Source organism: Corvus kubaryi, unplaced genomic scaffold, assembly GCF_017639235.1.
Source record: "Corvus kubaryi isolate FWS band 111438036 unplaced genomic scaffold, C.kubaryi_AGA036_p1.0 37357, whole genome shotgun sequence".
NCBI classification, from domain to species: domain Eukaryota; kingdom Metazoa; phylum Chordata; class Aves; order Passeriformes; family Corvidae; genus Corvus; species Corvus kubaryi.
The window spans coordinates 8,497,108-8,521,802 of NW_024581117.1; the positions used below are offsets into that span (position 1 = coordinate 8,497,108).

The window sequence follows — 24,695 nt, forward strand, 5'->3', positions numbered from 1 at the left end:
CATTTGGAAGAGGTCAATTATTTTCACTCTCGGAATTCATTCAGTTTCTGACTGCTGGCTTGGAACAGTTGTTGAACAGATACAGAAGCAGAATTTTATTACCTGGAGAGGCTGATTTGAGCAGAGCAAGTATGCAGCTTTTGGGCTGCTTCTCAGGGAAGGAGAATTTTGCTCTGCAACAGTACTTCTGTTTGGTGAACAGATGAAGGGCCTCTTGCAGTGATGATTTCATTAGAATGAAGTAGACATTGCCACTTAAAGCTTCTGATAGTAGTGATTTTTAGCACCACGTCCCTGGGAGTCTCCATGGAGCCTCCATGCCTCTGTTGGTCATGGGGCAGCTTCTGTCGGAGTTACAGGTCGTATGGCTGCAGCCTTCCATGAGTGAATACCTTCATGGTCTGTGCCAGTGCAGGCCCCTCTCTGGTCTGTTGTATATCAACTTGTAGTCGTGTTTATTATCTCGATTTGCAGGGGACATCAAAAAGCATCAAGTTCTCCTGCTATTGTCATAAAAGCATAGTCTTTGATGCAGTTAAGAACCCACGTCGCATGGTTCATAGTGTGAAGCACTGTGAGGATCGGCTCTGTCTCTGCCCTCCCTGGAGAAGTTAACAAGTGTATGTGTCATGGAGCAGACAGCTCTGATCCAGCCTTCTTCAAAACAATACATTTTGTGCTACGCCTAAAGCCAGCAGTGAGTCAGCTACAGGAATCGACTCTCTGGTGTCATCTTGGTGCCAGCACACTAGGCTGGATTCTGTTTGCCAGCATTAGGTAAGCATCTGATGGCTTCAGGCTGTTTTCAGTCTGTGGCTTCAGCTTCCTGAGCAATGATCTGCAAGGAAACTGAATCAGAAAGCTGAAGGAAAAGGTGGGTCATGTGGAATATTAGTGAATTATGTTGTTTGTTTTGTATTTTTAACTAGTTGTTACATCCTTTCATTTGACAGATTTCAGGCGTTCTATGAAGCCTGGCCTTGCCTCAGGAACCCTATGAAATATGATATGCAGTGTGCCCACCCATTTTAGTGAAAAGAAATCTTTGTCCTTAGAAAGAAGGATTAACTATATTCCCAGCTAAATTAGTAATTCAGGAATAGACTCTTGACTCCCAGTCTTGTGTTGCACAAAGGGTGATCTGATATTTGCTATGTTTTCTATTGCAGAAGGTTGTGGCCCTTTGCTGTTGTAACTTTACGTCCACCCATTTGCGTCACATAAAAATGTGAAATAGATCTGTGAGTCTGTGGTGGATAATATTCAGGGAAAATAATACTCATGGGGGAAGCACTTGATTATTCCCAAATTAGAATTACTCAGCTAGTGTCTTTAGCAGATTGGTATTGCAAACCACACCAATTAAATGAGATAATTACTTGAAACTGAAGCCACAATTTAATTCCATGAAGGAGCTGCTAATATCTGAGAAGCTATTAATGTGTTGAGCAGCACCTTGCTGAACACGAGTCATGACAAACAGCAGTACAGCAGAGGTCTGTTACTTAACACACAGCTGTGTACCTTTCTCCATTAGGGAATGCATCAGCCATGTATGTGAAGCCTGTGAATATAGGTAATATTTGCCATGTGCGTGGAGATACCTAACAAAACAGAGAAACAGCTGGAATTAAATCCCTTTTTTGTTTGCTAGTCAGCCTAGTCTCCTTTTCTCTTAATTACCACAAGGTCATGGAGACTTGCAAGGGGAAGAATGACTTGCCAAGAAGAGAGAGAAGCCAAGCTAATCACTCCACTGCCATTTCTCTGAAAATTTATAGTATGTGTATAATTTTAAAGCCAATGCAGTAAAAATCCCTGGTAAAATTCCTTTTAAAATACGTATGTGAGTGAATATACAATACTGTAGCAGGATGATAGTAGTTCCTTTGTTATTACAGATCCCTTACATCTTTAGCTGCAATTTTTCTTCAAACATGCTTCCAATACATGTTTCCAGGCAGAGAGTGAACAAGAATGTGTATGAATTTTTTTCATCCTGCTGCCTTTGTAGTTAATCACATGATGGATCCTGTCCAACAAGATTCCCCAACAGTACAGCTAGTTATTACTGTATAGTACTGGCTTCTCACATCTTTAATTCCATCTGCAAAACTGCATTAAAAGACAACTTAAATACTTTCATAATGCCACTACTTAATAGGAGAATTTGTGGTAGTTGCCATAGGGAAATAGTGTAACCATAAGAAGGAAGAGAAGTGCCTAAGAAAAAATTTCTATTAAAAGTTGATCCAAGGCATGAAAACCTTGTGAGCATATGCACAAATGAACAGATTAGCACACTCTACAGACTCTGGAGGCAGGACATTAACTCCAATTGTTAGAAAACAGATGTGAACTCAACTATTGTCCTCCACCCCTTTTAAATTTTTTTTTTTTTAATGAGTTCATTAAAGTGCAATCGGTTCCATATGTGTTTAGGAGGGAGGCTGATGGTGGCTACACTTGCTATTAGTTTGCTGTATCTGCATGCATAGTTTAGTTGGTGGTAAGGAGGAAAGAAGTAGGAGTGAGAATTATCACCTGAGGCAGCAATCATGTAGGAAATCACGATAGTATGGATGCTGTTTCCAATGTCAGATTTTAGGATATCCTTCCTTGCCTTAAGAGACCAATTGGCTCAGAGTAAGTTAAAAAATCTGTTATAAGAGTTTGTCCAGATGCAGTAAAATGCTTTAGATTATCTGTCCCAACTGTTCTTTAATTCAGACCCACCCCTGGAAGTCTTTGTAAGAATAACAGAAATATTATGTCTTAATGCAGATATTAATCTATGTCATTCTGTATTTTTACTTCTGTAAGTGCTATCTGTTTTTATCCTCTTGAATACTACTTTTTGCCACCTACACAATAATGAAGGGATGACTTTCACATTGATGACTATCTAACATCTCTTTAAGACTGAGAAAAGAGGAAATAGAATATTAGACGATAAAAAAGTCAAAGGGAAATGGAGAGCTCATTGCATGTGTTCGAGGAATAAGAAGCAGCAGAGGTGAGGACAGGAGTCAATTGAATCATCAGGATGCCACAAATATTTCTGAAGTAATCTCTTCGTCATTAAGAAAGTGAATTAGGAGAAGCTGATGGAGCAAAAGCCTATGGTTTGAATTTAGAAGAAATTATAGCAGTCCAGGGTGCACAGTATTCTGCTGGGATCACTGGGAGGGACTTAATTGCGCAGCTTTGATGGAATTTTTGGAAGAAGAGCGTGGGAGCAGGCGGAGACGAGGTGAGATGCGGGGAGCAGCCCAGCAGAAGGTCAGGGGAAGAGCTGTGGGGAGCGGGCAGCAAATACGTGTGAATGGCCCTGGCAGCTGGGGAGCTGCCTCACGGGTGTCACTGAGGTGACCTGTTTCTGGCCACCAGCTTACCCCAGGGGCCGCTTTGTCTCCTGCCCCATCTTTGGCTCAGGCGGCTTCTTCGTTTTCCTTCTCCTGCGATAGCGCTGGGCACAGCCCAGGTGAGCTGATCTCCAGCACAGCGTGAACTGCAACTGAGAGTTCAGTGTTTTAATTAGACACAGCGGGAGGGGAGGGAAGAGGATTTGGATCAGTGAGTGTCTCCAACGCAGTAACAGCCCCCGACTCTTACGTACTTGACCTTGAGCGTGCTTGGGCTGGTGGGGAAGCAGAGTTCAGTCCGTGCCGATGCTGAGGGGGCTGGCACCCCGGCAAAGCGTTGGTCTGCGTTCAGCAGACACCACCATCTGTTCTTCACTGCTGCTGGGTGTCTAAGCAGGGCCATGTCAAACATCTTCGAAGGCTATTAAAGTCTCTGAAGGCATCGTGAGTAGTTACCTATAGGCTGCGGCAAATCAGAATCCCTTTGAGAGTTAAGTCTGTTAAAAAACCCCAAAACTAATTGTGTTTCAGCTCACGTTCACGTGCAGTTTGAATGCCTGGTGTTCTCTGTTAGTGAGAAAAAATTATTGCAGTAGCACTTTGAAATTATATGGTGACACTGTGATATTCTAATGTGTCTGGAAGAACAGAAGTGAAGCTGCTGATCACAGTTGCTGTTCTCTGCATAGACAGTCAAATGTGGCTTTTCAGTGATTCCCTGCACGGGCTTCAGCCGGTGCTCTTCCACTCTGTGTGAACACACCCGCGTGACCAGTGCTTTAGACCCAGATGGACAAAAACCCTGGAGTCAGGGGTGACATAAGGCATCTCATGTTATTCAGAGATAACTGGATACAGTTTTTGTTCATTAATATAATTTTGTGAGGTGGCTTAGAATAGACTGTTGGGAAAGCACTGGGTACTTTCATGCATCTGCAATGCTAATCCGCTGCCTCTGCATGTATTAGAAATATTATCCTACCACTTGCAACTGAGACAAGCAGGATGTTACAGCTAATATCCCAAATAGCAGCACAAAATATTTTGCTGGTTCTTATCAGTTATTTAGTGTCAGCAGAAGAGAATGTACTTTTTTTTTTTTTTTGTAACAGCAATGTACAAGCTTTGTGCTGGAGTTCCCAGTTTTTCCTCATCTGATGCTGTTGGTTCAGCATCTTAGTATTAGACCTCTTATAGATACTATTTTGAGGAGATGATTTTTGGGCTCTAATGTAAACTTTTGCTCTTTGTCTTGAGAAATATCACATCCTTTCTGCAAAATGTTTACATTAAACATACAGTCTGTCCCACGTAAACAGATATAGTCTGTCCCATAACTTTAGACAAAGCACATCCAGGCTTCCCTGTTGCCTCTTGCTCCAGCAAACATGTTCTTTGAATTTATGCCTGCCCTTTCTTTCAGTCTCTGAAGTACAGCTTGAGGAAGCTAAATCTGTTTCCACTGATTTCAATCTACCTTCTCAGCCTTTTCTGAGCTCCCTAAAGATAACAAGTGGGAATGTAGCATTTTACTGCCATGGGTCAGCTGCTCTCTGACAAATAGAAACAAAATATAAACACATGTGAGCTGGAACTCTGATCTGCTCTATGAATATTGATTTATGAAGAATCTGAGATGGGAGTTAAATTAGTATCTTTAATAAGAAGGAAACGGGAAGCTTTTTGGTGCCTATTCTTTTTTCTTTCTTTCTTTCTTTTTTTTTTTTTTTTAGTTGCCAATTCCTTATGAGTTGTCTGTATTTCTTTATCCATACTGATTATCACAGTGGTTTACCACCATATTTGCATCAACATGTTGCATAATCCTCAATTATTATTTTGGTTTTCGGAGTTCCTATTCTCTGAGAAACTTATTGTTTTTCTTGGCTTAACTGCAGACTGTCTCCTCCCTCTTCTGCAAGTGATCAAATTCTGTAAAAAATTCTCTGCTTTGGACAGACTATCACTTCCCACCCATGCTGTTCTCACTGGGGTTGGAAATGTTATTCATTTTATTTAGTGTAGGGAAAAGCTTGGCTAACCCTTCAAAACAATCTTTCAAGTCCTGTAATTCAATAAAGTCCTTATTTACAATGGCCATAGCTATTTTTCTCAGTGCTGTCCAAACTGAGTTCTCTCTGGTTACAAGAGAATGAAGCATTGTTTTCCATTCTGACAGCAAAATGGTTCTATTTTATTTTTCAGTTCAGGAAAAGTGCAGCTTAACCTTGTTTAAAAGGTTTTCTAGAAAAAGGAGCAGTTGGTCCTCTCCACATTATGCTATTTTTAATGGGTTTTGCACCAGGGACTGAGAGAGGAAGGCTGGCAGTTGTATATGACCTGATGAGTATAAAACTGTTTTTCGGAGACTTGGATTTTCCAATTCTTTCCAGTCCTAATCACTGCTTTTTTTTTTTTTACACAAGTGAGTATTTAATTTCAGTTCTGCCTGTTGATTAAAGTGTGTGGTATATTTCTTTCTTTGGACTCAAAATTATCTAAGTACAAGATAATATTTTATTATGGTGTCGATAAAACCACTTCCCAAAAACTGCCATTTCAGATGTATATAGTGCCTCTGACCAAGGCTGGTTTTACTGAGGTCTCAGTTAGCCTAAAGCTGTGCAGATATGAACGATGGTTTCCTTGCAGAAACACACAAAGAGTGAGTGGTGGCAGTATGGAAGTTGTAAATGAAACCTTTGGAAAGCTATGCAGCACTGAGGCATTGGCTTCCTTCCCTTAGGACCCACCAAAGAGCAGGAAGGAAGTCAGAAACTCTAGATTTGAAAAGAAATGTCATCTAGGGTGATCTGTAACTTACTGTCATCCTTGACAGTTTCATGGCAATTGTGTTAGATACTACTTGACACTACCAGCAATGCAATTTTATCTTACTTATCCCTTCCTTCCACCCATGTAAAAGAAAAAAATCAAAGCTGAAAGGTAGTTTTTCCTTCCTGTGGTAATTGTGGTGTTTCTTAAAGCACTGTGAACAGGTTTGGAAGTGGCAAGGGCTTTGAAAGAATGTTTTACAGGAGCCAAAATCTGCAGCAGAAATTTCCAAAGATCCTTCTTCTATTGTGGGCTGCTTGCTTGGGAGTGCTTTACAGGGATAGCAATTCAGTGCTTCATGTACTTTTGTCCTGCAACAGCTCAGCAAATTTTTTTCCAGCTTCTTGACCAAATGGTCCCAGAAGTCCTTTTATTCATTCAGCATGGTCTGCAAGTGTCAATCACAGGTCAGAGCCTTGTTTGTGAGGAACCAAATTCATGTCAAGACTTGAGCACATTGGTGTGGACTCTCAGACACCTGAAAGATTGATAAACTGCTGTTTTCATTGCTTCAAAGTTCCATTTCCTGCCCACCCTTGCAGTTCAGATGTGTTGTGACCAAAGCAGTAACTCCACTTGCCTTCTCTCTGCGCTTCAAGCCACCAGTGAAGTTGGCCTGAGCGTAACTTGGCAGCCGGTGCTGGCAGCAGCCAAGTGCATTTTGTCTCATCGCTCCTGGCAGCAGTGTGCTGCTGGGCTGTGGCCACTTGTAGCACATGGCACCACCACAGCCTGCACATCCACCACCTGGAAAGGGAAGAATAAAAGGGGTTTGTGCATGAGAAACTGAAAAAATGGCAAATCTGGAGCTTCATCAGTACTGATGAAGTCAAGAGAACATGGGCCTGCCTGCCACACCTGTGTAGGGAAGGCTCCACCAGCACAGCTCAGACTTTCCCAGAGGTCCCAGAAGACTATTTGATCATTTATTCTGACTCTCCCATATAAATCAGAATATAGTATTTCTCATTATATCCTTTGGGGAGAGTTAGGTCACAGCTTGGGTTAGATTTTATGATGTGTCTGTTCTCTATCTTGGAGATTAGGATTTTGTATGCTTTCAGCAGAAAGCAGAGGGTACTGAGGGACCACTCATATGTGGAAATGGACACCTGGTCCATCTCAAAGCAGCCTGGAGACTGCACTCCATCAAGAATATATTATTTATATATATATATACCTACACACTTATATATTTATATATAAATATATAAACCCTTATATATAGAAAGATAAAACAGATATCTATCTATAAAGATATAGCTCTCTGTTGTTACTGTCTTTCCTCTAGATGGTCTTTCTTTTTCTTTGTGATCTAGATACCTGTATTCTTCTGCTACAGGGACTTGTGCCAAGAGAAGATCTGAACGAATTGAGCTATCTCCTCTGTGCCTCAGTAATGAGGACCCATGTCTCTTGGTGCTGCCTTAAAGGACCCCTGCAGAGACTCAGCCACCCCAAACCTGGCATCCCTTTCCTGCTGCTCTTCCTACCAGAGAGTCCTGCTGCTCAGTCATGGGCCCTGCAACAGGTCGGGATCATGGTCCACAGCTAAGCAGTAAGTAACTAAAGCTTTCAGTGTCCTGCTAACAGGCGTCACCCAAGCATAATCCAGGCCCTGACTCAAATTGACAGGGACAGGTTGGGCTCTGAAATAATCTCTTTAAATAGCAGCAGCCATCTCTTTCAAAGGCACTTCCCCCCCAGCCAGTGCTGAGAGCTGCTTACAGCACACTGCCTGCTATTTCCCACCCAGGCAGTGCAGGGCTGACACTTCTCACAGGCAAGTGTGTCCCCTGCCAGCTGTCTCCCAGCTTTGCTTTGCACAAGGAATTACAATGAATTTTGCAGCACAGTTTATCTACTTCAAGGTGCTAAAAAACAGAAGTCCCCAGGACTGCTACAGGGAAGATGAAGACTACGACCCTTTCTGGCAAAGGTTGGAGAACATTGCTGTCTGACTTAGAGCTAGAGTGCTCCTTTGTCCCCCTCAGGGGTCATGGTCAGCCCTCGGGCTTCACCCAGGGCCAGGCCCACGGACATGACAATCCCTGGACCCCTTCTGCCTCCTTATGGTGTTGTAGTTGGAGTTTTGCTTCGCCTCGTTGTTTATTTAGTCGCTGTGCTGTATAGGTAATGCTTTCTTTTTCCTTTCCTTATTTTCTTAAAAAAATCAAACCAAACTAAGAAACCCCAGGAAATTGTTTGTAATTTTCCGTAATCTCACGGGGTTCTGTGGATATGAGTTGCTCTTGGAGTTATCCACTAGAAGAAGTAGAGATTTGAATATTTTTAGCCTGTGGAGTTCAGCTTTTTTTATTTCTTCATGAATACAGTATCAGAAATAGCCCTAGACAGGCCAATGGACTGCTGAAAATTTATCTTGGTATAGTCCGTGTCAGATCCTGTTATTACAGTTCTGTGGTTGTCTTTGTTATGGTGCTTATGGTGATCTTAAATTCCTGTTTTCAGGCTTGGATGGTGCAGATGGAATTTAAGAGTCATCTAGTGCCCTTGTGTAGCATGAGCTGAGGCTGTGCACACACATGGAATGGTGGTGTTGTGCAACCCCATTCTTAACCTTTTCCATAGTTTGTTTCTCCCTCAGTTTTATTATCTGGACACCACTAACAAGATCATGCTCTGGTTTTGCCAGATGTGGTACAAACAAGGGCCAATTCTCATTTTCTGCTTCTTCTTGTTGCATATGTTGCTAACATTTAAAACATAAATTTTTTCATTAGGCCTGATGCTGTTAATAAAGGGGAAGACAAGGTCTCAGCTCTGCACTGCAAAAAAAGGCTTGCCCAAAGTCACCCGTGATGTGACCTGTTATGCAGTGCACTGTGAATCTCCTTTCAGCACAGGACCACTCTTTCCTCTAGTTTGAATTGTGCTATTTGTTCCTAATTACGAGTTAATCATGGAGATGTGTTAGTCAGCAGAAAACCTTTAGACTCAGAATACATTCAACTTAGGAAAAAGTTTAATTGCTTGAAGAGTTTTAGCTGCCAAACTGTGTGCAGTGTTGGATAGTGATCATTTGACATTCACAGCTGTGAATGTCTTGTAAGAACTTTTGAGAGGGATGTGTTTGTTTGAGGGACAGTTGGTTACCTCTTCTTCAACAGTTCCATGATGGGTGGCCTTGTGAATTCTTCTTGCTTTCAGATTGCTTTTTCCAGTGTTATCTATTTAGCAGTTGCCACGCAGCTGCCACTGCCAGCAGTAAGCAATGACATGTGCATAGTGTGTAGAGAAGAATGGCAATAAATTATGACCACAGATGAAGGCAGATACAGTGCTAGGCTCAGGCACTGATAAATCTGACTTACTAAAAGTAAGGAGAGATTTTATCAGAGGTGATAAAACAGCTTGGTTGTTTCCTACATGAGCTTGAGCTTTCTTTGTGTGTGTTGCTGGTGCAGCATCACACAGGTTTGTCAGACCTGTATATGGTGAGCAGAGTTATAAAAGCCTGCTCAGTCTCAAGGCTTGGTTATTACGTACCTATCTGTGCTGGGTGGTCACAGTGCTTACACTTTTGTCATGCAGGCTGGTTACTAAGCCCTAATCTGTTTGTCCTTAAGACACACTTCCTGCGGAAGTCTTAGGCAAGTCACTGGATCTGTCTGCATCCCAGTTTCTATCAGTAAAGTTGAGCTAATATTTGCTGAACATGTCTTTCTGTTTAGGGGAAGATGTTGGTGATTCCTATGTGATTTAGGAACAATCACTTTGCATAGGGTTTAGGCATATAAATGCCAGACACGCATTTTATATTTCCATCCTGTGTGTGCCACTAGCTGGAGTGATACAGTCTCGAATGGGTGTTTCTAAGTACTAGTATTACACAAAATACTCATAATTCAAGACAGTCATATTTGAATGCAGTGTTGTCTTTGATGTGTTTTAAATGTATTGTCGAAGAGATCTAATGTGTTCCTTCCCCGTGCCTGCAGGGGTTTACTTGTCACCCTGTAGTGGTGTGCAGGGCACTCAGACACTATACAGGGGAATTCCTGGCAGTGAAGATGACATCTGTTATAATGCTTCTTGACACTTTTATCTCAGCAAGCCTCTATTTTTCTACCATTTGTCTTTCATAAAGTCCCACTTGCACAAGTTGCTTAGATGCTTTAAAAAATTGCTACTATTGCAGTATTTGGGGATGGGTAAAAAGGTAGAAGAGGAGCTGAGATGGAACAGGAATGTTTAGGAGCTATTGGGAAAGGGGATTGCAACAAACGAGGAAAGTATCAGAGGGGTCTGGGAGGCTCAGGCATCGAGAAGGGTCAGAGGAGACAGCGCTGGGACATGGAATTAGAAGGATTAATGGAGCTGGAGAGGTTCTGGGTAAAAGGGATTTGGATGAGGGAAAGGGCCCTCTCTGTCATATCCTGAGACTGCCTCTTTCTCACTCCTGTAAGAGGAAATCCCAGCCTCAGTCACATTGCAGTCATAAGCTGAACACACTGCTACCTGCAGCAGGCTGCTCCCGCTGCTTTGCCCCCTGTGCATGATCCATCTCTGCTCAACACTTTGAGGAAAGAGGCAGAAGTGACTTTAAAGGGGTCACCTTTTGCTTTAATAAATATTCTGAACTTGCAGGCATCAGATCTGAACCCAGTTACCTGAAAGCAGATGACAAATGTGTCTAAAACTGTGTCTTAACAATGTCTCTTGGTCAGTGTATTCCAGGAAGGTCTTCAGGGAGCCTGAAGATCATGGCAACATATAAGGCAGGGTATAAGCTTAAGAAACATGAAAAAATGACAAAATTAAAAATCCACATGTAGAGAACATGTGCATATGAGTTTGAAGTGAAATTCAAGTTTAACATTTTGAGACTGCTTAGCCCAAGCTGGGCATTGGAGTTGGAACTTCTTGTCATGGCACAGTCTATAAAGATGCTAAAGTATTCTACAGAACTTGTACCATGCTACTGTTGTCCACAAAAATCAGATTCCTTACCTGGTGTGCAACAAACCAATAATTACACAGTGAGAGCCATTCATTATACTTGAGACATGCACAAGTGTTCTGTGGATTCCACAAATCGAGCACACCAACTATCAATGCTTTTTACTATCTATATGTTTTAACAAAGGAATCAGCTTTCATTTGCTGTAAGTTCTCTTATTAATTAGTATTCTACCTTCTATTGGTTAATGATTCTCTTGTTTCTCATGCTAATTAGTCCTCAATGCTCAGTCTTTCTCTTCTTTTGGGTCAGTGGTTTCTTGTGTTGGTGGTCAGGATCTGCCCCTGCCAGAATCACCTTTTGCCCAGTTGGAGCTGATTTCAGCACAGCTGCTGAGTTGGCTTTGTTAGTTTCTTCTTTATCTTGGGAATTCTGCAAAATATCCTTGGGGCCCATAAATTCTGCATTTTTTGTGTCCACTATCAGTGGAACATCCTTCTCCCCAGGCTTTGTTAACCACCTCCTCTGAGGTCTGAGTTCACTGAAGCATGTCAAGCCCTAAACATTACCAAGGTAATTCTACTAACGAGTAATTTGCTTTTCTAGCACATGGACATCACTTAGAACTTGTTAGCTGCTATCTGTTCCATGGATTAAATCTCTGTTCTTGTTGATTGGTCTTGAAATATACAAAGATCAAGCATCAAAGAGCATCCTTTCTTAAGAAAATTTTTACATTTCCGCATTTTGCAACACTGTCAGTCCCTCTTAATAGTGAATGTGTATCACTGTGAATGCAGATAATAAAAGCTGCTGTAGAAATGACAAAGAAAGGCTGAGTTTTCAGTCTTATATTAAGATTAGTTTCCTTTTGTGATAATTGAATTTCCATCTGTGAAGCAGTACAGAGGAATGCATGTCCATAATTCCAACTTCATGTCTGCCTCAAAACATGTTGTTGTGACCCATTTTGAAAGCGTAAAAGCTGCCAAATGGGCCAACTGCTGACATTGGGTACATCTGAAATCAAAATGACAACACTGGCTCAGGCCAAAGAGCAATCCTCCACTGTTGTCCTCTCTCTAGTGGTGGCCAGTAACAGAGCTGAGAGAAAAATAAAAGCCACCTAAGATGCTTTCTCTCATATGCATTCATGGAGTTTGCCAAGTGCTCAGGGGCTTCCTGAACCACAGATTAATTCTTGAATGATATGGAAGTAGTGATCAACACACATTTAGTTGCACAATTTTTTTAGGAGCCCATTTACATAGTTGTTCTTCATAGAGTCCTCTGGCAATGAGTTCTGCAAGATAATTATTTTCTCTAAGAAGGGAAATTTAAAATTTTCTACCTGATACTTTCATGTGATCTCCCCCTAACATTTATACTGGGCAGAGTGGTGACTAGTCTTTCACAATTTGCTATTCCCTGGACATCCGTGATTTTGCAGATTTTGCTCCTTCAGTTTTAGAAGCTGAGGCGATCCAGTGCTTCAGTTTAATCTGTTTAGTCTGTTTCATGGGTCCTGAGGGAGGCAGTCTGCACGTGCTTCACCTGATGGGGACGTGTAACTGTCCATCCTTGCAGGATAACTGCTTGGACACTCCTTTCTCTGTCTAACGAAGGCAGCAATTGTGGTCTTTAGGTATAGTTGCATTACTGCTTTTTATCTTCCCAAAATTATTTTTGCTGGTTTTATTATTTTCTTAGTTCGTTACTATTACTATTTTTGAAAATTTGTTTTACCTAGTGCTGTTTAACTTGATGAATATTATCAGTATGTTCAAAAAACCAAACTGGAAATAAAAAAAATTATTAATTCCAAGCTGGTGCTTTTTATTATTTTAGGAGTACATTTTGGTACACACTGTCTTTGCATTGACTTTGAGATTTTAAAGTATGTAAAGCTATCTACTTAAACAAATTATATTTTTCCTTAATTATTTATGGAATGCCTGCATATGGATCTTCTCTCTTTTTTTCCAGTTATGCTGAGCAGCTGTTCTTGAAAAAGTAGGTTTATAAACTGTATTTTCATGTTTGCTTTTACTAATCACTTTAAAGGTAAAATGTTGTAATTTATAACCATGTAACAAAGCTTGCCAGCTGGGTATTTGTTTTATGTCTGGAAATAAACAGACCTTTCAATGAAAACTTTTGACAAACTCCAAAAAAGGAAAAGCTCCATTAGAAAGGAACAGTGTTTTATAATGCTGGGGTTTGTATTTATATTGGCTCAGATCTTCATCTGGTGGACATGATTGCTGGAGTAGGGGCTATATTTTGTTACTGTGCTTGAGAAGTCACATGCTGTGTTTTTGTGAGTACTTGCATGCTTTGCTGCCTGTTTTGGCTGTTCCTGTAAAAGAAATCCATACAGATCTCTGCCAGGCATGTGAAATGTTTCTGAGGCAAGGAGTACTTTTGACCCAACAGGGTCATTAGTTGCCCATTTGTGATAATGTGATCAAACCTCAGCCCACTGTTTACCTTGGGAGTTTGAGAGGTCTGGGAGGGTCTGTGGCACACCCAGATAGGCTCAATATGGGAAAATGTCATTTTCTCTCATGTAAATGAAACACGTGGGTGTAGAAGGAGAATCAAAGTTATTCTGAAATAAATACATGAAATACATGTATACAGTTGAATGATGATACCCCCTTGTTAAAGAGGCTGATGACCTTTCAGATGCAAATGTATGATAGTGTTCATATTAAATATTGAGACAGTAATATTTCAGATGTACTCTAAACCTAGCTCAAACCTGAGAAGCCTATACATATTTTACAGGTTTTGTTCTTCTCTTCCAATGGTCACAAGGTGTTGTCTCCATTGGAGTCTTGATCAGATACTCACTGTTCATGGGAGTGGTGCTGCACATCAAGGACTGAGAATCTGATTTACTTCCCTCCTTTTTTTTCCTGCCAAGAAAGGGAAACCTAAGACTAGGGCAAAAAATCAATATACCATTTTGGTCTCTCTATTTGCAGATGCAAATATTTGATGACACTAGTGTGGTGAGGCATTACCATGCACTTCTACTTTCTCACAGAATCCTGCTTCATCAATAAACTTCTTGTGGTCATCTTTGGCTGGGTTTTTTAATGGACTTTTTGATTGCAACAGATGCAATGAAAAATGACAATTGTTCTTCCATCTCAAATGCCACTTGGATAAAAAATTTGACCCATAAAATCACAAACTTTTGATCTGCCTCTTTTCACTGCATATGCCCCTTTAACCCATTTCCAGTGTAAGAAACATAATTCATTGCTAATGCTTGCTAAATGTTTTAGATAGTGTGTTCAGAAATAAGACATATCTGTTTTTCCTTTTGGAGTTGTTATGGGAGTCTGTGATATGGAAAATATTTTTTCAGAAGGAGGGAGGTATGGAATGAATTCTAACAGCACTGTGGCCTCTTGGATGCTGCTGCTGTTGTTTCTGCTGGGGGCTGTGCTGTAACAAGTTCCTGGGGAGGCAGTCTGATCTGGGTCTCAGCTTTGCATTAAGCAGACTAATGTGCACCCAAATTAACACTGGAAGCTTAATATCTTTATAAGTGTTCCAGCTATCTAACCCAAATGGAGCAGAAGTGCAGAAAAGTATAGAATAGAGCTACTTGATAAGTTATTTGATTTGAAAGCAGAATGCCTGCTGTTAGGCTGTATCAGCTTTAAGATACAGTATTGGGAGAATACTTTAAATCAACAAGTTTCAACATAAACAGGTTACAAATATGTATATACTTTATTTATTTATCTTAGAAAATTAGCATTCTCATTAATTTTGGAGAGAGAAGATCTTGCTACAAAAATTGTCTTCTGTGAAGATATACAGAATGATTGATGCTATTGGTATAATACTTGATTCGAATAATAAAACATTTTGTATTGCCCCTATTGTTATGTGAATTCCTCAGTGGAAAAATTGGAAGTGTAATAGGAAGCAGAGGTACAGGCACAGTTTATTAATACCATTAAGGAAATGGATGATACTGCCCAAAGTGGGGCAGTTGCTCAAAAAACAGATATTTCTAAATATTTAAAAATTCTTTTTGGAAGTTGTTGCAAAGCGTATTACAGTGCTGATCACTGCTGTATAACATGTGCTTTAGCCAGCCCTGCTGATGGATAACTGCAAAACTTAGACCCAAATTATTTTAGGAAAAAGGTAAATAATTTTTGTTGGAGATAATACTGGATTCTCTGACATAATTTAACATGTTTGTTTTAGAAAACCATTTCTACCAAATAGATTAATAGTAAGTCACGTAGAGGAGCTTATACCATATGTGTAATCATAGCCACAGACCAGGGGTGGTATCAGCTCCTTTCCAAATCACTGGTCTTCTGCTTAATGCTCCTTTCTCCCATAATAATCTCCAAATTCCAAGAATTCCTAGAAGTTTTGCATTTATCTGTTAACAGGACTGCAAAATCCTGCACTACCATACATTGTTCCTTGTGAACTGAATGCTATGGACCAGAGAGTCAGGCAGCTGAAGGTAGCAAAACTGGCAAATTTTTGTAGCAATGTTGTCTCTCCTAAGTTTCTTGGGGAAGGAGATTTTTGTGCCACCACATTTCTGCCATATCTACATGTGTATTTACCTATGAAATGTTAACCCACAGATCAGGAGACCTAATTCTTTAGCTCTGTAGGAGGATATAATTGTTATCCCTTATCAAAGTAATTTCCTTCCTGTCACGAGGCAGCTGATGGCTGTCAAGAGTACTCTCTGCAAGTATGCAAGGGCAGAGAGCAGACCTCTCGTGTACAATGTAGTGGCATTTGTTACTGCTATTAATAGTTTATGGGAATGGTCTGCAGCAGCTACTTGCCTTTTTTGAGAAAGATAGAATTGCATATAGAAAATAGAATTCCAGTTATTCTAAAATTTTTGGAAGCACTGAACCAGGATCATTGCCCCTTGTGTACTGAGTACTAAGGAAGGTCTGGCTGTCCAGACAACACAGATGATATATTTCTTATTTTCTTGGGTAGGACAGTTTCACAGTTTGCCCACAGGCTGGGTTATTTGTGGCTTTTCTAACAGCTGGAAGGTTAGAGTATCTGTCAGTGCAGCTATGTCTAGGTAATATGACAGTAGTAACTCAGTCTGCCTGCTTGATGCTTGCAAGGAGTAACTGAGACGTGCATCCTTCTTAAATGCTTAAATCCTTTGATGATCTAAGCTTTTCCAACAAGTTTCTTTTGTTTGTTTTCAGGGATGACAATAAAATAAAGAAACAACATATCCCAGCACTTTGTGATCTTCGCTGCTGTAAGAATGTGCCCGTAAGAAATGGCCTTATTGGGCAAAAGCCACCCTCTATCAACCCCGAGAGACTGAAGGATTTTGGTGAGGAGGATTACCTGAACGGGGATGTGAAGACCTGGGAAATGAAGATAGTGAGCCGAAATGAGGAGTTACTTAGGGATGCCCTTTCCTCCATCCCTCAGGCGAGCAGTAGGACCAGCCTGGCAAGCTGTAACAAGCTGATTCGATTTGAAGACATTAGTGCAGCAGCCTTCAAAATCCAGTGTGGTGTTCAGAAAACCCCCTGCATGGTAGGGAATCTTTATGGTTTTGCATTCTCTCAATGTTTTTCTTTTTCCTTATGAAAGCTGATCAGAAATGAAGGAAGACTATGAATTGCAGCAGACAGATCTGTGTAAGAAGACTCATGTTCATATTAGTTGTATTTAACTGTCAATAATAATTTTCTTCTTACCTGTTTACACTAACTTAAATCCTCAAAGATTTCAGTGACCTGTAAACAAAGGCTAAAACACATTAGGCATAGACTTAATGCACTGTGGTATCATGCTCCCAGTGAAAAACTCCTGCCACAAGGAACCTGAGTTGGAGGTGGCAGACTACCAGCATTTGGGTAAGCACTCTCTGTGGGAGGGTCTGGTTTGGAACCAGCCCTTCTGTTTGGAGAGTTTGAAGGTACAGATTTCCCTTTTCAGTCAGGCCAACCAGGAAGGGCTGGATATGTTCTGTAACCAGGTGTTTCTGCCACAGGTGTCTTCAGCAAAATAAGGATGGTAAGACAGACACACACAAACATGTGCACCTGTCGATCAGCCTAAGTATAGAAATGACTGAGATACTCCCATCAATGTACAAGATCTGCTAAAGCATAAGAGAAGTACAGTGGCAAGCTGTACGGTATTTCTACACTTTTTCATAGTGTATTTCTACTGCTGGGAGCTCTTCAAGAAGGCTTCTCTGGGCACTCTGTGGCTAATCTCTTTTCCTTTTGGTGTGTCAAGCTAAACAGTCTCACTTTCTTTAGTCTTTTTTAATGAACTATGCTTTTAAAATTATCAGAATAGTGGAAAACCTATGTCCATATAAAAACCTGTATATTTTAATGTGAAAATAGCTTATGACTGCTGTTGTTCAAAGCAATGTTCCTGCAGAAGTCATTAGTGCATTTCATGCATTGACTCAAAACAGAGTGGTGTCAAGAAAAACACAGAAAACCTTTAACTTGTCATTGAGAGCCCGTTTCAAGGACATTTATTTAGATTAAAAGGAGAATGTGACTATGCTCCAGTCAGTTAATTGAAGGGAGAAACACTTTGCAGGGTGATTCCTAATCTGCAAGTAAGACCATGGATGGAGTATCCTGTTTCCTTAGACAGGAGTTTGCCTTGGAGCTGAGATATGGCATCATGAGTGAATTGTAACATGTCAAAGAGGTAGTGAGCATAAGAGAACAAGGAGCTGACATTAAATTGCACACCCGGTTGGGCTACTGATGGAGGAGATGTAAGGGCTGTTGTGCTAGCTTTGTGGAGGCCAGAGGGAGGCTGGGCTGTTTGTTGTATGTTAGACGTGGTATCTGTAGTCCTTAGATAAGATCACGGTGACTAAAGGGAAATCTTACAGGTTCAATGGGTCTTATGAGGTCACACATCAGGTCAGTTCAGCTGAAAATAGCACTGATGTCTGCTTTGTTAGAAGTAATTGCTATATTTAGGCTATATGAAAAAAGCCTCAGTTAAAGGGAGATGAAAAGGATAACTTAAAATACTGAATATCAAAATTAAAGAAAAATATCAATCTAAAGTACACCACCTTGGGGGGTAAAGAGTGACTTAATGACATAGTTTTAAATGTAGTAGACTTAGCAACTTTATTATTCACAGCATTCATCTCCTTAAATCCTTTTTCTGATTGTTCACTCCAGAATCCAAGATTCTCTACAAAAACAAGTATGGTATGTGAAGAACTAGTAGTGTTTCTTTTATAGTGTTCTTATTCTGTTTTGCATAGACATTCTCCATAGATTAGGGTGTTCAGGATATAAACTATTATCCTATTAGTGTACTAAGCACTTTCCATTGTTTCAATTCTGCAGCCAGATTTGCAAAGGAGCAGCAAGTGGTAGATCTTATGTCATGATTTTCAGAAGCAAAATAGAGAATCTGGCCCCACCTATGGGTGAGAAACTTAACATATGCTTGTAAATCCACTAAAAAGCCTTGAAACATTCACCTGAAACATGCAGTTTAACTGAATACTTCAAAGCAAGTATCTGTTTCAGATCTATTTAGTTTACATAAATTCACTTGGAAATCCCACAGTCTGAAAAACATGTCAGTACATATTAGTGTATACACTATACATTTTATGTATGACACCGCCAGATATTGCTTGAGATAAATATTTTGTCATGCTGTTTTTGAATCTGTCTCACTTTGTGACTTATCTTAAATGAGGACTTGATCCCCTAAATCACCAGGGCCTCATTTGCTTTGGCAGCCAATAGAGGAGATGGAGCCAATTCTGAAATAGAGCTGCAGTAAGCCTGGGGAGCTGGCACCCACAGGCTTTCTGCAGTTCTATTTCATGAGTTGTCTAGTGTAAAACTCTTGGCTTAATGAATATGATAATAGGAAATTAATATGTTGATACATGCTGGGAGTGTCTTATTGTAAAACTTAACAAATATTTTCCATTAAAAATTTTTAAAAATCATGCACTTGGGCACTGCATCACATGTAATGTGCTTGCTAATTCCCCTCAGCTCAGGCATCCTTTCTGTTCCAAACACTAAGCTTTTCCAAACAGCTGCTGCTTACACTTGCAGTCCTGGGAAATAGTTTTTTTATTATTTCCATCTTTCTTTGAGTAAGTGATGTCTTCACTCATAGTCTACTGGCCTTAGGATGCAAAATAGATGACATTCAGTAGTGAATCTGTGGCAGAAACCACAGCAGAGCCATAATGGGGCTCAAGGAGGAATTTTCTGATGGCTTTTGTATCTATTAGATGATGACCTTATTTTTTGGATATTCAATATCCAGTTCTGGCTAGTGCTGGAAACATGGGTTTTGAAATAATTGAAAATATTTCTTTTAATGCCTGTATTTGAACAGTAAGGCCCAAACAAGTGCTATTTTCAGAGCTCTTAATGGCATGTGGTGCTGTGAGTTTGAAAATCACTTCTATAGACCAGAAGGACCTGGTAGGTAACAACACACTGTCATGTATTTCTAAAGAAACAGATGACAGGTTTTACTTCTTAGAGCTCATACACAGTAGAATTCACACCTCAACAGGCAGCTGATGGAGTGTGGGAGATTTTTCTTAATAGTAGATACATTGCCATAATATTATTTATCTACTCCAGTATTCTAGGCTATCCAAGCAGTATGGGATGGACATCTACCTGAAGAAGGAGTTCCTCCAGTACACGGGATCTGTGAAGGAACGGGGTGTACTTTACCTTCTGATGTCATTGCCTCAGGTATAGCAAAATGTCAGCATTCAAAAAAAACTAGATTAGTTCTGCTTCACAAAAATGGAGCAGAGTTGGAGATAAACTTACCTCTAATCTCCATGGAATCACAGTGCTTCTTGTCTTTAGAATCATTCTACTGAACACAGCATGTGAACACAGGTCTGAATGTAAAATACTACTTCATTTACAATTGGCTGATCTGCTGGTGAAATTCTTAATGTTTGAAACAAAAGCTTGCAGAATGGAAACACGAGCATTTTCCTGTGCCATTTAGGTGCAAGTGTTTTCATGTGTACTGTGGTTCTGATATGTTGAAACCACCAAACTAATGGGTGATGATGAAATTGAATTACAATGAGTGATGACAAGGATCTAGATCACCAATTGATTTTGTAATGAATTTCAGTATTCTTACATGAATAGCTTGTTTATCATTTGTCATAGGAGGTTATTGAGTCTCTGCAGCAATAATTGTTGTAATAGGCATGAGACAACAGCCCAGAGCAGTGGTTATTCCTGCCTTTCGTAACAATATAAATTAAATCTTCTATTAAAAGGAAGCTTGAAATGAAATAATTTCATACAGGCAGAGCAGAGATATTGGCTCTGAGGGACCAGATATCAGCTCTTCTGTGATCAGTCAGAGTTTTTCAGCTCTTTCCAATGGAACAAGAATTGAACCCAGAGGAGTGCAGGCACAGGGGTTGATCTTGTGCTGTTTTAGCTTTGTGTATAAATCCTGAGATCATACCAGACGTGCATACACTGTACCCTAATATCCTGATTCAATCAGCTAGTAAAGGGCAAAAAGGAAAGCAGATCATCAGAATGATCCAGAATCATATGGGACAACTATGTGACACTATATCATGTGCAATAAGCAACCCTGTTTTTTAGGATCAGCAAAGAAAAGGGGTGATCGTGGCTTCGGACAGTAACTTTTCCATGGCTGTCGCTTACCATGCCTCAGAGCTCCGTATTCCCGTGTTTGTCATCGTGTCAACCAGCACAGCTCCGGCCAGGGTGAAAACGTGCCGCGACTACGGTGCCATGGTTATATCCTACGGCACTACAGCTAAGGATTCCCAGGTGCACGCAAGGAGGCTGGCGCAGGAGAATGGTTACCTCTACCTTGAAGAGTAAGTGAAAGCCAGGCTCAGTGGAAAGATCTGATTAGATGCTTGCACAGCTCTGCAAAAACAATTAGTTTCATTAAAATGTTATCACAGCTCATCAAAATGCTCCTCTTAACCTGGAATATGGACACTTACATGCTCCCAGGCACAAATCATGTCTCTTTGTAACAGCTGGGCATGGAGACCAAAATTAAACAGTCTTCTCTTCCCCTAAATTAGGCAAACTTTGTGATTAGCGATCTCTATGGGCTAATATGATAGTGGCTGTAGGTTAATTCTTCAGAACTCTGTCAGAAAGCATTAAGGCTAGTGTTCATTTCTGGTCTCTCTCTTTGAAGTTAGGTGCGTAGAAATTAATCTTTAATGCAAAGAATTCAGTGAGAAAATGTGGAGCAAGAAAAGGTTAATGCTCTAAGGTTTGCACATATCTGGTGTGAGGAACAAAACTGATACTGCCTTTAAAAAAAGATTATTAAGAGGCTACTTCACACATATATTTAAAGTAGCTAAGGATGGGCATAAATCTAAATTTGAACTATTTGAGGTCACTGGACAAGGCAGATGTAACAAAAACATGAATGAGATAAGACAGGCAAAAATACTTAGAACAGATACATTTTCCCTTTTCTCTTTAATCTCTGTAGACTCTCATGCATTTCTGCCCTCCCCCGCCCCCCTTTTTTTTTTCCCCACCTCTCTTCAAGAAGGATTTCCAAAAGCACAGAGGGGTGAATCATTAACAGTGGTCCATCCCTCTGATGCACTGAGGTGGAATGTTATTTTCACCCTACCATTGCTGCTTCTGTGTGGGCTTCATCCCGCTCTTGGTGTTTGTATGGCATCTCCTGCAGTGAGTGCCCATTCCCCTCCAGCTCCCAGGCACTGCTGCCTTAAATACAGTAATAACGAGTGGTGTTGCTTGGGAAGAAGATCCCAGAATGAGCAGAACAGAGGAGTCCTCACTTCTTTTCCAGCTGGTGTATTGGGAAGGCAATACTGCAAACTGTACTGTTGAACTCCTCTGCCAGCTCTGCCAGCAGCCAGTGACACACAGGGCTGGTTCGTGTGCCTGGTCTGTCACCATGGGCACAGTCTTGTCCCAGACTGGGATTTCTGGTGGGGAATGAGGTGCCCTAAATCCCAAAGAATTTTATATACTTTTAGGCTCCTTTGAAAACCACAGTTTTCCATAATTTTGTGATTTCCAAGTTTCTGTCAGCCATTTTTCTATTGATGTGTTAATTTCCAGCTAGCTTGCATCAGCTATCACATTCACACACAAGAACGAAATTATTTTATTGTAATTTGATGTTTAATCTTCCCTCCTCCCCAGATAATGATTTAAGATACCTAAGGTAGATATTCTCATGTCTTGAAGCTCCAGGGACAATGCATGTGTAGGACTTCAGCATCCAACACTGAGGAACTCTAAATGTACACACTACCATTAATAATATTAAAGCACTCTGATTTGTTTCAGGTTACAAGAAGCAGAGTTATTCAATCTGTGACTATGTTTAATTAAAACCTCACAGATGCAATTTTTCACTGAAAAAAAAAAAGGAATAAACCCCCACTGCAATTGTGAGCCTTTTCATAGTAGGATATCTGAAAAATATTTTGTTAGGTGTAGACTGGTATTTCCCAGTGTAATATGGGCCTTTATGGATAGCCAGTCTTCTCCAGTGTGGGTCTGACACACATTCTTTGTCACATGCCAAAGCTGCTGGTAAAATACCAGCTGATCTCTCAAGCGTTAGACTGGAACTTCCGAAATGTCGTTTTATTTCAGTTTGATTCTAGCTTCTATAAAATCCCCAGCAATTTGGTCTCTGGGTCTCCTCACCCAGTCATTCATTCTGCCCTTCCTGAAGCAGATGTTATGTGACTGTCTTTGGCTGTCCCTGCATGGGCGATGCCCTGCAGCTGGGTGTGTCATTGTCAGCTCTTCCCATTTCCTCACTACAATTAAAATACTGTGTCATGAAAATGACCGTACAAGAATTCAAGTAGGTGAAGGACACTTTTTACCCAGCTGCAACTTCCTGGGAAATCCCAGGAAGGAAATGTGATTTTTCAAATTGGAAGTCAATCATTTAGTCTGCCTAATTGCTGCCTAGGTGCCATGAAAATTTTACTAACTATAGGGGCTCAGGACCTCATTATAAATGCGATGTGACTATTGCCAATAACTAACTCAGTACTTCCGTGAGGATGTGAGAAAGATTCCTTTGTGAATCAGAGAGGAAAGAGTGCTGCAGGTTGAATTACACACCTTCCTTCCTTGAGAGCCCATTTTTCTCGTATAACTCCCTATCTAAATGCTGATCAAACCTGGTCGTTTGTGATCTGGTTAGTCTGTTACTCTATCCACAAGACTCTGAGCTGCTTACTTGGGACAGATGGGAACGGGGCCTTCTAGCTGCTACACCAAAACTTCATTGGAAAACTGAAGCCTGACAGCCAATCTTTGATTACTGATGTATCATACATTTCAGAAGACGAATATCCAAGTTTCTAGGTCTGGCTCAGAAATGCTTGTTTCAGTCTAAAGTCTTTAGATTTATCTGCCCTGTTCCCTCATTTTACCTCAAAGGCATATGATATTCAGAGATGTGTTTGCTTTCATAAAGCAAAAGTTATCAGTCACAATGCAAAGAAAATCACACATTTTATTATAAAAGCTGAAGTCTGTTCAGTGAACTGATGTTTCAACTGGATGTTAGCAAGGAAAAAGTGATGATCTGAATTATTGATTCAAATTGCTAACAGTTCTCCATGCCCAGAGAAGTCTCGTTGGGACAGTTTTCAGTTGTTAGAGAAGCTTTATTCCTACATTGAATATCCCAAGCCTTCATTCATTTTTGCAGCTTCCTGTGTAGCCCATGTAACCACGGCAGGGGTAGCTCCACAAACTTGGATCTGAATCTTCTTTGGAAATAAGGCTCCAGAATTGTTCAGGAGGATAGTGATATATTTTGTCACATATAAGAGGAATGTGAGAGCTCCTTCGGTATCTTGATAAAGACAATAAATACAAGGATTCAGTTACCCATCCCACTATGGTTTCTTGCTTTTGCCTTTGGATGTGCTACAGGAGTTGACGTTCATTAATCCCATCCTTTCTTATGTAGTTATACATAAGTTATAGTAGTATACATATAGTAGTAGTAGTATACATATAGTTATGTAGTTCCTTGCCCTGAGGAATTTTCTGTGTCTTGATATATATGCGAGGTAACTTCTCAAGGGCCTTGGTCTCCTTCTTGCAGGAATTTTGTGCTCCTATGCTGAGCCTCTCTGTGCATGTCTAACAGTAATAAAAACAGTTTCCTAGTACCCAAACATCCTTGGGTCAAGTAAATTGAGTAAAGTCATTGGATCTATAATTCTGTTTGCCAGAAAAAGCAGAATGTACAGAGAGCTCATATTTCTTTTCTTATATGTAGTTCTACATTTACGTCATTGCTAGCTTGTAAATAAAATGCAAACCAGCTTTTAGAAATAGATACAAGTCAGTCATGAGACTGTATAGCAGAGTTATCTTCCATTTTTTTGGTACTGTTTGTCCCTATTCTTTATATTACATTTGCCTGAAAGTATTTTACCAGTGCATATTTTGGCATGACTAAATGCTTCGCTTACCCTTCCAGGGTAAGGCAAAGGTATC

The 24,695-nt window shown here is 40.4% G+C and overlaps 1 protein-coding gene across 3 annotated transcripts in view; it reads left to right on the plus strand.

Annotated features, from left to right (window-relative positions):
- The first annotated feature begins 7,558 nt into the window (after window positions 1–7,558).
- LOC121667054 (putative threonine dehydratase) overlaps window positions 7,559–24,695 on the plus strand; it is a 32,490-nt gene continuing 15,353 nt past the window's right edge. The window contains exons 1-5 of one of the 3 annotated variants that reach the window (XM_042033174.1): window positions 8,146–8,333; window positions 13,111–13,137; window positions 16,356–16,698; window positions 19,779–19,895; window positions 20,787–21,028. In XM_042033174.1, the coding sequence (XP_041889108.1) occupies window positions 8,200–8,333; window positions 13,111–13,137; window positions 16,356–16,698; window positions 19,779–19,895; window positions 20,787–21,028 (863 nt within the window). In that variant the 5' untranslated portion in view covers window positions 8,146–8,199. Of the gene's footprint in view, window positions 7,759–8,145; window positions 8,334–13,110; window positions 13,138–16,355; window positions 16,699–19,778; window positions 19,896–20,786; window positions 21,029–24,695 lie in introns of those variants that run through there. The other 2 variants (XM_042033175.1, XM_042033177.1) reach the window with 2 other exon arrangements.